Source organism: Telopea speciosissima, chromosome 5, assembly GCF_018873765.1.
Source record: "Telopea speciosissima isolate NSW1024214 ecotype Mountain lineage chromosome 5, Tspe_v1, whole genome shotgun sequence".
NCBI lineage: Eukaryota > Viridiplantae > Streptophyta > Magnoliopsida > Proteales > Proteaceae > Telopea > Telopea speciosissima.
Window position 1 is genome coordinate 2414567 of NC_057920.1, and position 18863 is coordinate 2433429.

Genomic DNA, 18863 nt, shown 5'->3' on the forward strand with positions numbered 1-18863 from the left:
AAAACTGGGAAGTAAAATCAAACCCCCAATCCACCTTCAGCATAGCCATCAGAAAAGAGGGATTTTGACAGAAAAGGCATAAATAAGGAAGCCCAAAAGCAAACCAAAGAAAAGTTCCAAAATAAAACTTCCCAATCCACCTTCGGCATGGTCATCAGCAGAGGGGGAGCTTGACAAGGAACCTTAACAAAATCTGTATCGTGGTCGACCTTGGGTGTCCCAATTAATATCCGATAGAGTGAAAGCTGGAGGATCCTCCCAAACTTCAGAAGTTCTAGAGGCTGCCGCATGCTTTGCGAGACCATCTGCAACAGAATTCCCTTCTCGAAAGCAGTGAGATATCACAAGATTTATTCTGTCCATGTAGTTCTTAACAGAAAGCCACTGCTGGCCAGAACACCAAGGAACAGAACCATCTTTAATACGATTCACCACAGAGGCTGAATCACATTCTATCCATATGGAGGCTAAATTCCTGGTCATGGCAGCCTTGATGGCTTCAAAAAACGCTGCAAACTCAGCCACATAGTTTGTCTCTGCTCCTTCGTAATGGACAAAACAGCAAATAAAATCACCTAGATGGTCTCTAAAAACACCACCAGAACCAGAGTATCCTGGGTTACCCAGAGAACATCCATCAATGTTAACTTTGACCCACCTAGGAAGAGGCCGTTTCCATTAAAACTTCAGTAATTGAACGGGGCGCAGCACCAGCTCCATGAATTCTCATCTTCTTTGATAGCATAAGATCACAGAGAGACTCAATCTGAACAGGAGATAATGAGGTATGATCCTGCAGATTTTTGAACACCACCAAAATATTCAACAACAGACTTCTTGTGATGTTATCGAAACGGCGACGGTTGCGCTCCAACCAAATCTTGGTATAAAACTCCATCAATGTTAACTTTGACCCACCCAGGAAGATGCATTTTCCATTAAAACTTTAGTAATTGAACGAGGCGCAGCACCAGCTCCATGAATTCTCATCTTCTTTGATAGCATAAGATCACAGAGAGACCCAATCTGAACAGGATATGATGAGGTATGATCCTGCAGATTTTTGAACACCACCAAAATATTCAACAACAGACTTCTTGTGATGTCATCGAAACGGCGATGGTTGCGCTCCAACCAAATCTTGGTATAAAATGAACAATATAGCCACAACCCACACCTGTTTCACTGGAATTGAAACAGCCTTGTGTTTCCACCATGAGAATAACTCTTGGACGGAAGGGCAACTAACCCAACGCAAAAATCAAAGAGAGATAGGAATTCTCCCCAAATCAAATAGTAGTGACATTCCAAAAAATATGGAAGAGAGATTCTAACGCAGCAGAGCATAGGCAGCAGCAAGAAGGAAGAGCCACACCCTTCTGCATCACCTTTTCATCAGCTGGAATGCAGCCATGTAAGAGACACTAGTTGAAGGCATGGTACAAGATTTCGCGATATATCGGAATATTTTGGATATTTTGGGCCTACCGAGACGAAATGGTAGCTCGAAATGAAAAAGTATCAAAACTCGACGATATTTCGTGAGATTTCGACGATATTTTGTGAGTCCACGAAATATCGTCGAAATACTGTTTTTTTGACTTAAAGTGTCACGTGACACTTGTTTTAAATGCCATATTTCGCAAGTCTCAATCGATATATCGACCGAGACCTGCTGAAAGCTCAAAGTTCATTTTCTTCCTCTCTTCCAAGCATCATCCAAGCCTTGTCGAGTCTTGTGAGTCTTGCACTCTTGTAAGTTGTAAGTTGTAAGTTGTGATTTGTGAACTTGTGACTTTATGTATTGAGTTATTGACTATTGAGTCTTTGACTATTATGGAGTTTATGAGTTATGATTTATGACTTATGTCTTATGAGTTTTCATTAGTTTGTTTAAATTTCTTTTGTCTTTTACTGCCTAATCAATGTCTATTTAACTATTTATACATTAGGGTCGGCGACCGTATACTGTCAATCAAGGGTGCAAACCCAAAACACCACTTTGAGTTCTTTTTTTTTGCAATATAAAGGTTTAAATGTGTTTATTTAGCTTAAATAAGGGTATCCATGAAGTATCAGCCCGTGATATGGCCAAAAACCCACCGAGATGGACTGCCGAAATATGGTAGAAAAAATGCAGTATTTCGGCGAAATTTCGGATATCTCGGTAGGCCCGAGATACCGATATATCGCGAAATCTTATACTATGGTTGAAGGTCAAAACCCTCGGAGGTACAACCCTATACCAGACATGACTTGTGAAGGGAAATGCAGGATTCTTACAACGAAGAAACTCCCATGCTGACTTAACCGAGAAATCCCCAGACTAGGATAGTTTCCACACCCTCCTACCTATGAAACAACAAAGGGAAGAGGGAAACAAAGAACCCGATCACAAATAACCTGGACAGAAGGAGATTGCACAACAGGAAGACACCAATGATTATTGTCAATAAAATCAGCAACTGTCGCCGAAAGAGTTGGCACCAACCGCAAAATTTCTGGAATCTCGTCCACAATGGCAGCATCAGAAAGCCAGTGATCTTTCCAGAAATGAATATTTGAGCCATCACCAACCAGCCATCGTTCATTAGCACCGACTAAACTCCAAACCCACTTCAACCCTGGCCAAACAAATGAAGAAAAGTATGATGTCCTAGGCAGGCCCTCTTTATTAAGATAACGACCTCTTAAGAATTTAAAAAACAGAATCGTCGTTCTTAATAAACCAACACAGTTTCGCAAGCATCACAAGGTTAACTTCCTTGAGACGATGGATGCCCAAACCACCTTCCGAACGAGGTTTACAGACAGAGCTCCATTTGACTGTAATAGCTTTGACCGAGTCTGAGTCACCACTCCATATAAAGTTGCAAATCCACCTCTCCATCCACATAATAGAAGACAAAGGCCAAAGATATACAGCAAAATTGTGGAGGGGGATGGTGCACATAATAGATTTGACGAGTTCCACCCGGCCTGCCATGGATAATAATTTACCTTTTCAACCAGCGAGCTTAGCCTTAAACTTATCTACAAGAGGTAAAATAAGGTCTTTTTTCACTCTCCCTTTAAAAATCTCCACTCCAAGGTATTTGGTAGGGAATTTACACTCTGGGATACCAAGCACATCCTTGATTTTCCTTTTCCTAGCAATAGCGATAGAACCCAAGAAGACCTTGCTCTTTTCCAGACTGATTTTTTGACCTGAGAAAATCAGGCAAGAATTTTTTAAGAGCTTTCACCCCATGCAGATCTGCATTCATAAAAATAAAGATGTCATCTGCATATAATAAATGGGAAGGGGAAACAACATTTTGAGAGCCTGCAAGAGCTTTAAATTTTCCCTCCAAATTGAGACAATGAATACCCTTACAGAGCACCTCCTCCGCAATAATGAAGAGGAGAGGAGAGAGAGGATCATCCTGCCGAAGACCCCTCTCCACCCCAAAGATCCCAATTGGCCCTCCATTGACTAGGACTGAAAGTCTGGAAGAGAGAAGCATCTGATGAATGCGATCAATCCAGACCTGAGCAAAACCAAATCTACGAAGCACCGCAAACAAAAAGCTCCAATGAAGAGTATCATAGGCCTTCTGTATGTCCAATTTCAGAGCCAGGTTCCCTCCAATAGACTTTGCATGCGTCATGTTGGCTAACTCCGAAGCCATACAAATATTTGAGGTGATAATCTTCCCTTTCTGAAAACCCCCCTGGTTGTCCGAAATCAGTCTAGAGAGCAGAGGAGACAATATAGAAGCAAAATTTGTTGGAATGACCTAGAAAAAGAAATTTCGAAGACCAATAGGCCGATACTGCCAATTCACCCATTTAGTCACCACTCCTTTGACCATAAAATTCCAAATTGCAGAGAAAATTTCATCACCAATGATCACCCAACATTTTTGGAAGAAAGCGCCAAGAAAGCCATCAGGACCTGGATCACTGGATGGATTCAAATAAAAAACCGCAGCTTTGATTTCTTCAGCTCATGGGGAAGCCATCAATAAATCATTATCCTCTTGATTAATAAGATTTGGAATACAAGAGAGGATGTCAGTCAAATAGAGAGTATAATCCTTCTTATGAAAGGCCTCAAAATGCTCACAAATAAAATTCCCAATACTTGAGTAATCCGAAATAAGAGCCCCATCATGGTTATGAATGCCTTTTGATTAAATTTTTGCCCCTTCTAATTTTTGTTGAGAGATGGAAAAATCTAGTATTGCGATCTCCACACTGAATATATTAGACTCTTGATCGTTCAGACCAGAGCTTCTCCTGCAATACCAAAGCCTTCTCTAAACCATTCTTGGCCTCTGCCTCCAAAGCAAATAAAAGATCAGAGATACCATCAGTCTCAATGGCAATCTGAATGTCATTCAAAACTGCCTTAGATCTTATCACCTCTGTATCAGCATGAGGAAGCACCGTCTTACCCCAATTTCTAAGATGCCCTTTCAAATGTTTCAGCTTTTAAGCAGCGACAAAAATAGGGGTTCCAGGAACTGGAGACACCCAAGAGGAACAAACAATATCCATTAAATCTGCACGCTTTGTCCATAATCTTTGCATGCAGAAAGGAACATTATCTGGTATAGGCACACCATCACATGACACAATCACAGGGTAGTGATCTGAGTAAACATGAGATAAAACACTTTGGAAGCAATCTGGAAATAAGGCCAGCCAATACTCAGAACACATACTACAATCCAAAACCGCACGACCATTCCCAATTCGACGATTATTTGACCAACTATACTTGCAGACCTGCGACAGAATGGAAATAAGAGAAGATGCATCCATCATAGCCGCAAAGTCACTAGCCGAACCCACACCAAAGACACCTGGACCACGCTTTTCATGGGAAAAAAGCGTCACAGTAAAATCACCAAGAACCATCCATGGGAAAGATGTTCCAACAATGGAGCAAAGCACACACCACAACTCCCGTCCGACAGTTCAAAAACAACTAGCATGGACAAACGACAGCAACATAGCAACACCATTGATCACACAACTCAGAGAAATTTGTGGATCAAAAGATAGAATTAAGTGCCTAGAGTAATGTAAGGAGCATAAACAGGTACCAATTTCCATCTAATTAAGTGGAATACTTTATGGAAAAACATTCTTTTCATGACCCCTTTCAAAGAGACTTCTCTTAGTGGTCCAACATTTTTTGAGCCACATGGAGGGCTGATCTGGTTCATTGAAATGTTGGACAGAGAAAACACCCTTTGAAACATCTACAACAAACTTCATGGCATATCCCCATGGTTCAAGAGATCAAAATCAGCACCAGAATTGGTCACCGCCGATTCTGATCCGAATCAGCAAGAATCAGCCATACATGACCTAGAAATGGAAAAATGTCCTTGGATTGGCCGACTCGGATTGGTTGTGGACGATTCGGCCGATCTGATCCCGACTCATTCAACCCTGCCTATCTCAACCATATTGGCCACCCACTAGAGGATTCTGTCATATTTTCAACTTTCAAATATTAGAGGGTTGATGGGGCAAATTCTAACCATTGTATATAGAAGGGTGCCCATGTAGATTCATGATTTGTCAAACTTCAAGCCAAATTCAATCATATTACACACCATGTATTGGATCACCCTAGCCATCCAAATCTCGACCAAAATTGACCTGCTGGTTGTGCCATGTGGAGTAATGCTTTTGGTATTAAGCTTACCACATAAGTAAACAATGACATGGGCCTACTGTCTACAAAATTGGGGATCCATCTAAGTTGCCATGTGCAGATTTTTGACCTTTATCATTTGCCTGCTGACTAAATACACCCAGACAAACAGAAAGACACGAATAAAAAAAAAAAAAAAAAAAAAAAATTCGAATATAGATAGTATCGGCAATTAAGAAAAATTGATTAAAGATAAAGGAAACATTTTCTGTTCGCTGTGTGTGATGTGAGCAACCCATCAAGTATTCATGTACACTGTTGCAGATTGTTTCTAGACTATGTAGAAGACAACGGTTAGAGAAAATTCCTGGAGCCAAGAATTAGCAAGATAGCATCTCATGCAAATAGATAAATAGCAGAAGGAAAACAATAACAAGGAATCAAGAAAATAAATAGGTGTTGGATTGCTCACAAGCTAAGGCACCAAAGAAGAGAATAGCCAGACGGTATCTGATGAGCCATGGTAGGTTGACTTCAAGAGAACAATGCCGCTGAATCTCTCCTGTTGTCATGGCAGTGACATGATTTGTATTCAATGTTCGCAACTCGGACATTGATATATTAACACCTATAACAGGGTCTCCATTCACATCCCTCACTTCAACCTTCAAAGTCACTGGATTAGCAACCCAATCTATCTCAATAGCCCCAAAATTCGGCTGACCTGAAGAAGATTTAACCATGATCATTAATCATATATTAAGTTCTTCAAACTTCCTCTTTGGAGAGAAAACCAAAACTAATTACAATATGATGGATTTTTAACCAACAGTACATGAATTGACAGATCAAACTGCTTTTTTTGACGGGGGAGTGCTTCTGGTTACACAGGGATCAGCTATACCAATGATAAATGCAAGAATAATAGAAACAATTATTTTACAAGTCCTCTTCTGGATTTCTTTTCCTACATTCAATTTAAGAAGTCAGCCTTGGAGCTTGAATTTGGTTCTGGGTTGATTGTGGATAAATTCATCCAAGAATGATGTTAAAGCTAATGCAGGGACCACCTCTCTGTTTGTAGAGCATGCACATGTTTGTTTGAAGCACCATATTTGTAGTGCGAAGTTCTATTGATAATTGAGGGAGCAAGTGTAATACCCCGCATGCATGTCATGATTATTTTATTGATATTTAGATGGAATTAAAAAATTTTATGCTTTTGTGAATATTTTATTAATATTTGTATTATGGTGGGAATGCCTTATTGTTCTTTGGTATTATTTATATGATGTTATATTATTTTAATAAGTCTTAGTGCTGCTGGAGCAGTGAATTGAAAAGAAATTAAGAAGAAACAGAGAAGTTGAGTCAAAGGTGAGGGATCCATGACTATGTACTATAATCATAGTTGTCACAGCGATCCAAGTCGGTGGAGGGGTGTCACGTCGATATATCGACATGTCGCCCGCCCTGGCGTTGCCATGGCGAGCATGTCGACCATGTTTTATTTTTTATTTTCTCTATTTTTAATGTCATTTAATATGCTATAATATATGTCCTATAAGATAAAAAATCAACATGAAAGTGTACTACTAATATACTATGGTTTAATTCATGAAAGTGTAATATCCATTAGTGTATATGAAAGTATGAAAATATAGATTAGCCTATCAAATAATTGAAAGCAATAGTAAAAATCAAATGATAGGCTAAGTGGCTAATCTATTTACTGAAGCTTGATAGCAATAGTCTTTCTTCAGTGTTTGTGATTTGGAGCAAAGCAACCTGTTGTGTGTGTGACACTGTGAGTCTGTGACTAAGACTGTGAGTGAAATCAGTGAATAGTGATGGCCTACTGGCTGTAATAACTATTAAATCCCTCCCCCCCTTGTCTCTCGACTCTCTCCCTGTCTCTGTGTGTGTAAGTGTAACTGTGTATGTGTGGGCCTGTGGTTGTGTGCCTGTGTGTAAGGTAAGAAGAAGAAAAAATAAAAAACAAACACCTTCTCTGTGACTGTGCAACCCTGCAACTGCAAGGCAAGAAGAAGAGGAAAAAAAAAAAACAGAGATAGTTCGGCTGTAATAAATCCCTCCCCCCTTCTGTCTCTCAACTCTCTCCCTGTCTGTGTGTGTGACACTGTGTATGTGTGCACTGTGCAGGGCAAGAAGAAGAAAATAAAAAACATTCTCTGTCTATGTGGAAGCCTGCAACTGCAAGGCAAGAAGTCCCAAGGTCTGCGACTGTAAGCAAGCTAGTTGCAAGGCAAGAAGAAGAAAAAAGAAAAAGAAAAAAAAAACCGAGAGGACTATGGTTACAGCACTGACTGGAATAAATCCTTCCCCCCTCTGTCTCTCAACTATGTCCCTCTCTCTGACTGTACAAGCAAAGAAGAAAAAAGAAAAAAAAAAAAAAAAAAAAAAAAAAAACCGAGAGGAGTCGAGGACTACTAATTGAAATAAATCCCCCCCCCTCTGTCTCTCGACTCTCTCCCTGTCTCTATGTGTGTAAATGTGGCTGTGCAAGGCAAGAGAAAAAAAAAAACCGATACTACTGGCTGTAATCACTACCGGAGGTTGGGAGGAGAAGAACTGAAGAAGAAGAAGAAGAGGTCTGCCTGGGAGGAGGAAGAAGAACCAAATTAAAAAAAAAATAAAAATTTACTTACTTGGAGAGTTGGGAGTCCTGGAGGTTGCCGGAGAAGTTCGAACTTCGAAGGCTGCCGAGACTCGAGAGTTGCAGGAAGCGAGGAAGTTACCGTTGCCGGAGTCACGATCCCTCTCCTCTCAATTTTCCCTTTTGCGATTTCTATTTCCCCCCATTAGGGTATAAGTTATTATGTTTAATATTTTTAAGTTTTATGATAATGTGTATTGCAGGTGTAACTTTTCAAGTTACACCTCCAATACACATTAACGAAAAAGCATCTAAGTTATTAAATCGTTTTTAAAAAATATATATATATAAACCTGACTTTTATACATTAAATGTTCAAATATTGGTCGACATACCCATATATCGTGGTATGGCGTCCATGGCGACACCATGGAAGCCATATCGCTCGATATTTATACATATATCATGGCGGACCTCGATATGCCGTTTCCCCCAGCGCCAGGACGCCATGGCGACGCCATGACAACTATGACTATAATACAGTGTATGCATGTTGTGTGAGGGAAGCATGGGTATGAATTGTATGATGTGATGTGTTTATTGAATGATGCTTGATTTATATATTGTTATATAAATCAATTTCATGAATATCAAGTGTTTACTTGATATTACTTGAATGTAAAATGAAGTATGACATGAGATGTTTTTATGAAATGATGATATGTATACGGTCTATTAATGTGATATGAAATCTGATATATGTCATGCAATGAAATATGTATGAGAACAATTTCACATGTTATGCCAACTGCCAAGAGAAAGTAATGAATGATTATGAAATGAAAAAGGTAATGAAGAGATGAAGTAAATGAATGAAAGAGAAGTATGTATGTATGTATGGTTAATGGTAACTTTGTAAAACATCCCTGTGAAAAAAAGGCTACTTCATATTATTCTTCTATTAACAGCAGCCATGAACACCATTACCTGTCTAGTCACTAGTGCACCATACAGTTTATAAAATACTCATACCAGTGTTCTTAAAACCCAAACTGTCCCCGAAACAGTCAATGTAGCAATTTGATGTCCCAAGACTCCCAACATCCCAGAGAGAGTCTTGGCTGTTGAAGAGACAGCGATACAAAAAAGGCTTGACCCAGATAATTAAGCTAGTTTTATTTTAAAGATATTTTTAACCTTCCAATGGCAGTGCAATTCATCCATCTGAGTTGCCTCTACCATGTTGGTTGATACCCACCATTCAAAAAAGAATATGCTCCAAAGATGACAGCAAAAACCATTTAAAAATTAAAAAGAGTAAGAAAAATAGAAGGAAGACAGATGGACATGAGGATGCAGATTGGAGATCACACACAAAAACCACACATGTTGGAAAATACAATTTTATCTAATCCCCTTTTATAGTAATAGTTTTGATGATAACAAACACATAATTATACTAACACTTTGTGAAAGCTCAAGAAGTCATAAGAAGAATCAAGTCAAGGCAATGGCATTGATGTTAAAACTTCAAAGAGAACAAGTCAAGAGTGAAAAGAAGTTTGAAGATTGAAGAACATCACCTAAGAAGACTCAAGTGAAGACCCAAGACTGCAAAGCTGCAAATGTACACTAGAACACACAAGAACACTTTGCATAATGTATCGCATGAAATTAATGAAATTGCATATCATTCATGCATACACTCTTAGAGACCTTAGGAGATGTTTATATAGGCCTTAGAGACCTTAACATATGATGGGATGAGTGTCACTCAATTTCCCATTTGAGAGACTATCAAAATGACCAAAACAGTCAAGCAGCCGATCCACCGGTCGACCGGCTCACAGGTCATTTTCGACTGCCACAAACAGTAAGACTGCCGGTTTCAACTGGTGAGTAAGACTGCCGGTTTCAACTGGTCGCAGCTTACTTCTCAAGGGGAGCTCTAGAAGGTCAAGTATTCTTGCACTCATATTTGCATTCACATTGCAAGGAATAATTGGCACAATCCTTGCCTAGGTAACACTCTTTCTCTTTTCTATTGAGTCGTTTTTCTTACTTTCGAGTTGGGTAGACTCTAGATGAGTAAGATTGTTCTTGCACTTGCCTAGACTGTACTTAGGTTTTGTATAAGGGATTCTCTTATCCTTAAAAGATTGAAGGATCCTCTTATCCTGGTAAAAAGATTTATAAAAGGTGTTTTCCCCACCTACTGTACTGAAAGGAAAAAGTTAGTGGAATTCTCTTAAGGTTGTGAGGAGTGGATGCAGGCTCTTGGAAGAGTCGAACCACTATAAATGCTCGTCTCCTTTACCTTGATTTACATTGTTTTATAATTCTTGTTAAATTGAGAAAAGTAAATAAAATTTTAAAAAGGATAATATTCCACTAAGATAACCTAATCACCTCCCCTTTAGGTTATCCAACACTTAGTATCAGAGAGGGATCTCAAATTGTAAGACATAAAGATCCATGGGTTCACATCACCCTAATGCACTTGAGGGGCTGAATGTATCTAGGCCATCTCTGTTCAATGGAGATAATTTTCCAGTATGAAAAATTAGATTCAAGAACTTCACATGTGCTCATAATCTTAATGTGTGGCATGTGATTGACCATGGACCTCATTCCTATACTAAGATAGTAGATGGTGAAATCATGCCTAAAGAAACATCTGAACTAACTCCCATGGAAAAGGAGAAAGTTCAACATTACTACAAAACTATCACCTTTTTGCAATATGCCTTAAGTAACCCTGAAGTTAATAAGGTAGTTATGTGTGAACAACAAAAGAAATATGTGATACACTTGTAGTTTCTTATAAGGGAACCTCACATGTAAAAGAATCAAAGATTAACAAACTTGTTCTTACTTCTTTGGTTCAAGCATCACATTCCCCGTCACTGCTTCATAGCCTGGCGAGCTCTCTCCAATTGTCTTCCAACTTAATCCTTCCTCTGCCATCGCCAGATTGCTGCCTCTCCTTCTTGCTGCCTTTACTAGAATAATGAGGAAGATACTGAGCACCTTTTCTTTGCGTGCTCCTTCTCCTTGGCTATTTGGAAGGGAGTCTTAGCAAAATGCTGGCCTAGAAGTTGAAGAATTCTGCCCTTCAGTAGAGAGTGGCTTTGGATTGATATGAATTTTGTTGGTTCATCTACTTGCGACACAGTTGGAAAGTTAGCTTTTTGTGCCGCCATCAACCACATTTGGATGGAGCGTAACCTTAGGAAATGGACCTCCAAATCTCGAACTCATCAGCAGATTTGGGACTTCATTTCTTTTGAAATCAAAGCTCGTTTATCTTTGGCCCCTCTCTCATTTTGTATCGACACCCCAAGGAACAGGCTTATTGTTGTTTCCTGGGGTTTGTCCTCCATTTCTCTCCAACCCTCCCTTGTTTGAGGTGTTGGTTCTTCTTTTCTTTCTTTTCGCTCCCTGCTATATCTTTCTCTCTTTAGTAATGAATTTTTTTATTCACCAAAAAAAAACTTGTTCATGAATATGAATTGTTTAGGATGTTAGAGAATGAATATATTGCTAGCATGTTTTTAAGATTTACTAACATCATTCATAAGTTGAAAGGCCTAGGGAAAACACACACCAAGTAGGAGAATGTATGGAAGATCCTCAGATCATTATTCCCATAATGGAGACCAAAGGAAACCGCAATCAAGGAAGCCAAGGATCTCGAAAAGGTACGTATGGATGAATTACTGGGTTCTCTACTAACTCATGAAGATGAGAAGTAAGTTGAAACAAAGGAACCTAAAAAGAAGGTCATTGTATTCAAAATGACAAATGTATCCGATGACGAAAGTGAAGAGGAGGACAACATCACATTCTCTGACAAGGAGATGTCTTTGACAACTTGAAAATTCCAAAAGTTCCTCAAGAGAAGAGGAAGATCATTCGTCAAAGAAAATTCCTCAAGAGAACAAAAAGGAAAATTTTCATCCAAGGACAACTTTATCTACTAACAAAAAGGATGTCGTATGCTTTGAATGTAGAAAGTCAGGTCACTTCAAAACCGAGTGTCCTAAAATACAAGAAAAGAAGAAAGCCTATGCTGCTAAAACCACTTGGGATTCTAGTGAAGAAGAAGAAGAAGAAGAATCCAATGAGGAGCAAAACAATCTAGCACTTATGGCAACAATGAAAGAAAGGGAGGAAGACAATGATGAGGTAACTTCTGGTTATGTTACAACCTCTAAATATAGTGATATATGTGATGATATAGACACCGATGACATTGATGAGAATGATATTGAAAGAGGTTTTGAAGTATTATATGAAGCTAGTCAACAACTAGAAATAACCAAAAACAATATTGAAAAAGAAGTTCTCTCTACATAATAAAGTAGATAAACTACAAGCTCACATTGCGAGACTTGAAGAGGAAAATGAGAAACTGACGTCTGCTTTGTACACTTTCACCAAAGGACAAAAATCCTTGGATACTCTTCTTGGTACACCACAAAAGGCACCTCAAGACAAAAAGGGACTAGGCTACACTGAGAGAATCCCATACCAAGCCAAAGGTAAAGAAAAAGTGGTGTATATAGAAGACAAAAGAGCAAATCAAGGTCAAAAGGTCCTCCAAGAAATAGAGGAAAAGACAACCAAAGGTATAGAAACCAAGGTAATTATACTTTTCAATATACCCCTCAAAGGAACTTCAAAAGGAATACATATCTCAAAGACCACAGAGGTAATTTAGTAGACCTCAAGCTCCTAATATGATGGAAAGATACTATAGACCTCAACAACCCATAGGTCATATTACCCAAGGCATTATGACTCCTACAGACCTTATCCACCTCAAAGATCCAAAGAGGCAGAAGATCTCAAAGAATGGATGATCGTCAAAGACCTCAAAGACAAGAAAGAGCACCCTCTCCATTTGATTTCTGTGATACCAAATATCAACGACCTAAGATACAAAAAGATTTTGCTTTAAGAGATAACATCAGCTGAAGAAGGGGCGGCAGAGACATAGGGAGAGAGTGAGGGAGACTAAGGGAGAGACACAGAAACAGTGAGTGAGAAGAAAAATGAGAGTGAGAAGAGAACTGAGAGAGAGAGAGAGAGAGAGAGAGAGAGCGAACAAGCAAGGTTCAAAAATTCGATTTCAACTAGGGTTTCGACCATGGTTGAAACCGAAATATTTCGCAAAATGATGAAATTTTGGTCGAAATATTGCACATTTCAGCCAAAAAACAAAAGTGTACATTTAGGTGGTCAAACAGTTGAATTTTGTCCTGATACTCCAGGGCAAACCTGGTTAAGCATGATTACATATATTTAACTATTAGATTAGATAGATTGGAAAAGAAAAACAAAAAATGGTAGTTTGGTTTTGGATCCTAGGTTGCTATTGTACGTTGTATCCTACCGTATCCTTTCTCTTATATAATCTGTTCTACCCATAATTTAATACCAGAAAACACAACACTCAATAAAAGCAATTGAAATGTGTATTAAGAATGAAGAAAATCCAACTTTCCAGTGTTTTATGTTGCCGGTCCCAAGCTTGGAGAGAGGAGGGTTGGTGCGTCATGTCGACTACCAGCATGGATCTTAGAACTTTATATTTTTGACATTATGCTAGGGCATTACCTGGAATCAATTGCACTATGATCTGGGGTAGTGAATGGTGAGCAAGGATTAGCTAGGGTGTCCCCTGTAAGCGAGGCACCGCTTCGGCACCCAATTGTAGTATGAAGTGGGTAAGAGTTCTCGCACCATGGATGAGTGTGGGTAAAGAAGCTAGTCCCCAGGTGTAGGATTAAATTAGCATCTAGGAGCATAGGAATTTAAACGGGAAAGAGTTTAGAATTGATAAATGTACGGAAAAAAAATTAATTAGCATAGCCTATATACAAGAGACCAGATGGAAGGATAAAAAAAAAGCTAAGGAATTAGATGACTATAAACTTTGGTATACAATATACTAGGGATACAAATAATAGAAGTGGAGTGGGAATAGTAGTTGATAAAGATTTAAAAAATGATGTTGTAGATGTTAAAAGAATTGGAGATGGAATAATATCCATCAAACTTGTGTTAGGAAAAGAGAGAAACAATATAATTAGTGCACCCTAAATAGGACTGGATGAAAATATAAAGAAACAATTTTGGGAACACATGGATAAATTAATTCAAGGAATTAATCGAGGAGGAAAGATTATTACAAGGGGAGATCTAAATGGACATGTTGGAAGAGATAGTAGCGGTTATGAAAGTATTGATGGAGGGTATGGTTTTGGAGATAGGAATAAAGAGGGGACTTCAACTATAGAATTTGTTGTACCTTATAATTTATCAATAATAAAGATATGCTTTGAAAAGAGAGGAGAACATCCAATAACTTTCAAAAGTGGGCAATATAATAGCCAAATAGAATTCTTTCTAACTAGAGGGATCGGGAGGTTATTATGTAAAGATCGTAAGGTTATATCAGGGGAGAGCTTAACAACGCAACATAGATTAATGGTCATAGATATATGTTTTAAAACTGAATCCTAGGAAATGTGAGATTATTTGACCAAGTATAAGATGGTGGAACTTAAAAGGAGAAAACTTTTAAGGACATTTACTGATAAATTAGTAAAATAGGGAAGGTAGGACTTCGATGGAGAGACTGAAATGATGTGGAACGAGATGGCCCTTTATATTAAGATTGTAGCTAAAGAAGTTACAAAAGATATGACTCCCTAAGGAGGTAAAGGGAAATAAAAACAAAAGACAGAAAATACGACTTAACATAACTTATAACAAGCCAGTTACAAAAGTACCCTTTATAACATAAACTCTAACACTCCCCCTCATGCTGGAGAATAAATGTCATGCATTCCCAGCTTGCATAACAACGTAAGAGGGTACTGAACTGGTTAGGAATGAGACCTTTGGTAAAGATATCTGCTACTTGATCACCTGTCTTCACAAAGGGAGTACAAATGCAATAAGAATCCAACCTTTCTTTAATGAAGTGTCTATCAACCTCAATGTGCTTCGTTCGATCGTGTTGCACAGGATTATGAGCAATACTTATAGCGGCCTTGTTATCACAATAAAGCCGCATAGGTCCCTCAGTGTCAAATCTCAACTCTTGAATCAACCGCCTCTACCATATGAGTTCACACACCCCATGAGCCATGGCTCTAAATGCTGCCTCAGTGATGGATCTAGCTACAACAGGTTGTTTTTACTCCTCCATGTAACCAAATTACCACCCACAAAGGTACAATAACCGGATGTGGATCGTCTGTCAGAAACTGAACCAGCCCAATCAACATCAATGTAGCCCTCTCTCCTCAAATGAATATGCCTGGCAAATAGAAGTACTTTTTCGGGGGAGGATTTCAAGTATCTGATGATGCGATAAACAACATCCAAGTGCCCACTCTTCGGAGCATGCATGAATTGGCTCACCACTGCAACTGCATAAGTTATGTCTGGCCGAGTCAAGGAGAGATAGATCAGTTTCCCAACTAATCTCTGGTACTTACCTGCATCCATAAGAGGAGAACCACATTCATCTCTTTTTTGTTTGCCCTCTCTCTGCTTCCATCTGGAAAAGCATCCTAGCAAAATGCTGGCCTAGAAGTAGGAGAATTCTCTCTTTCAACAGAGAATGGATCTGGGTTGATATGACTTTTAATGGTCCTACTCTTTGCGACTTGGTTGGCAAGTTGGCTTTTTGTGTGGTTATCAATCATATTTGGATGAAGCGTAATATCAGGAAATGGACTTCCAACTCCAGGACTTTGGCCCAGATTTGTGATTCTATTTCCTTTGAAATTAAAGCCAAGCTCTCTTTGGCTGCCCCCTCTATTTGTAACAACACCCCAAGGAACAGGATTATTGTTGCTTCCTGGGGTATCTCTTCTATCTCTCTTCGAGCCTCTACCTCCTCTGTTTGAGGCTTTGGCCTTTTGTGTTTTTGATTATTTTTTCTCTCCCCTTTTTCTGGGGCTGTTGTTTTTTCTTTTCTCTTTGGTAATGAATTATTCTATTCACCCAAAAAAAACACAAACTTGATTTCCAGCTTTATTACAACTGGAGTGTTTGATGTAATTGTGGGCCTGGAAAAAATTGGATAAGGTACCAATAGTCCAAATACTTATCCTACACCAACTACCCGCTATTCATCAGACCATAACCCACCTCAAATAAGCCACTACTACATTATTCAACACAACTTGCCTATACACCCATACCCATCACGTAATTTCTAAAACTTGATTTCTCCTGCCTATTTTTCAATTCACCAACCTCATCTTCCGCTCTATTGATATCAATCAAACTCTAATATGAAACCTGATAAACCATATCAAGGGGTGTTAATAGGGAAGGTTGTATATTGAAGTGGAGATGTTTATTTAACTATGTTAGTGTATTCTTTTACTTTTAATTCCATTTTTCTTCCCTCTATAATGCCCATTTCCCAAGCCAGACCCTTAAATAGCATGGAATTGCAGGAGAAGATTCATGTAACTGACCCAAAACAGTAGGGATGAAGTAGAGCAGCTTGAGTATAATGACCATCTTCTATTTCTAAAAAATATTTATTTAATCCCTAAGTAAAAAAATAAAAACAAATTCAATAAGGAATAAAATACCATATGTGCATGATTTGTATCGGCAATTTGGGCTTATAACTCTCATTGTAGTTGGGGTCAACCAAGCCACAACTCTCACCAAGAAATGCAATGATGATGGTACGGCCTTTTCAACAGCTTGAGTAAGCCCACTTGAAGTTATGTCATAGAGTGGGTAATCCAAAGCACAGTCAAGACGTGTGACCTCTCCAAAATGAACATCACCACTTATGAATAAAACCCCAGACCTCTGCATGAGAAGATAACCATGATGAAAACTCTAACATTTTAAATTAATTGAAATATTTTTTGTTTGTCAAAAACAGGTAATGTTTCCCACTTTGCTAATTGCTTCATGCTAAAGAACAGAAAATTTTCATTCGGTCTAAGGAGCAAAAAGAATTTTAAAAACGTAAGTCTGAATTTGACGAATTGGTAGAAGACTGTCACCCTGCTGTCTGATATCAATTTAAGCAAACGATCCCTCTCTTTTGAAAAACGCCCCCAGGACTCCAGATAAAATAATGGGCCAGTTGTTGCAGAAAGATTTGATATGACCTGTATGGAAAAAAAAAATTAATCGCTATGAAAGTATAAGGAGTTTTCTTCAGAAGAATTTCTTCTGCGCTGAACAAAATGTTAAACAGGGAGACAACTTTGAATCATTTCCCATGAACACCTGGACAACATAACTGAACGACAGGCAACATCTCTTAAATTAACAGGGTTCTCAAGCACAAATTCTATTTACATGAAGCATGCGAATCTTTGATCAACTCAACTCAACAAATTAAAGCCTTGTCTAACTAATTTTGTTTTGCTAGAAGAATCCACTCTGTCATTTACTCTTTCCCAATGCAGTTCAAAACAACAAGAAGGCAAGCAGCAAACCAAGCCATCAAACTTTACCAAGAATGGACTAATATGTTTAATTTTGAATGTTCAACGGGTTATATGGACAATGGTCTTAATATTTTAGGGTATACTATTGTAATGGGCCAATTCTATAAGCCCAAATATTAGGGATTTAAGTCCTATACGGGATTAAGTAGTTAGTTTCTATTTTGTAATGTTCTAGAATTAATTCCTATTTTGAAGATACTTAGGTTGTAAGGGATTCCTTCTACCATACATAGAGGTTTCCTACTTCAACAATATGGAGTGACAAATAAAGAAGGGCCTAGACTCTCCTACGATTTTGACAAAAACTACAGCTCTTTGTTAATAGGGTTATGTTCACTAAACAGTAAACAAATTTCCAGACCCACAAGTAGGATTGTTCACTGTCAGCTACTGTATTACAACAATACAACAACAACAACAACAACAACCTAAAGCTTATCCCAACTAAATGGGGTCGACTACATGGATCCAATAGAGGCTATGCCAGTACTAGAAATATGGGAAGTAAAAAGACGTAAGAGGAGTAAAAGGAAGTACAAAAGATAATAAATAAAGGAAGAAGTCAAAGCAGCATCCCAGGAACATTCCCCTACAAGGGGTTGGCTACACGCGTCTTTGTCCTCCAAACAACTCTATCTGCGGTCATACTAGGATCAAGTCCTACCACATGCATATCCTTTCTTACCACTTCTCCAATAGTCAATTTAGGCCTGCCCCTACCTCTGTTAGCTCCGTTAAAGTGAATCTAGTCACTCTTCCTTACCGGTGCATCCATAGGTCTCCGTTGTACATGACCATACCACCTCAAGCGGCTCTCACGGAAAAGGTCTTAGATTAGACAAAATATAGGTCAAGTATAAGGCTACAGAAAGAGTACTACACCCCAAAAGAAGGTGGCAATCCAACGGTTGGATAGACAGTTACAGCAGATGGAAGTAATTAGTAGCTAGCTGATTCAGTAGTAGTAACTAAGGATAACTCATAGATCTTAGGGTAGAATAGCCCCTTTCCTCCCAAACTCTCGATAACACTCCCCCTTAAGTTGGAGCATAGATGTTAATCATGCCCAACTTGTTACAACTAT

The 18863-nt window shown here is 38.7% G+C and overlaps 1 protein-coding gene across 1 annotated transcript in view; it reads right to left on the bottom strand.

Annotated features, from left to right (window-relative positions):
• Positions 1-18863, bottom strand: part of LOC122662660 — a 73136-nt gene that overhangs the window by 15266 nt on the left and 39007 nt on the right. Inside the window, exons 6-8 of the mRNA XM_043858362.1 lie at positions 17327-17434; positions 16898-17126; positions 6126-6377 (exon numbers count right to left, since the gene is read on the bottom strand). Coding sequence (XP_043714297.1) covers positions 6126-6377; positions 16898-17126; positions 17327-17434 — 589 coding nt within the window. The remainder of the gene's footprint in view (positions 1-6125; positions 6378-16897; positions 17127-17326; positions 17435-18863) is intronic.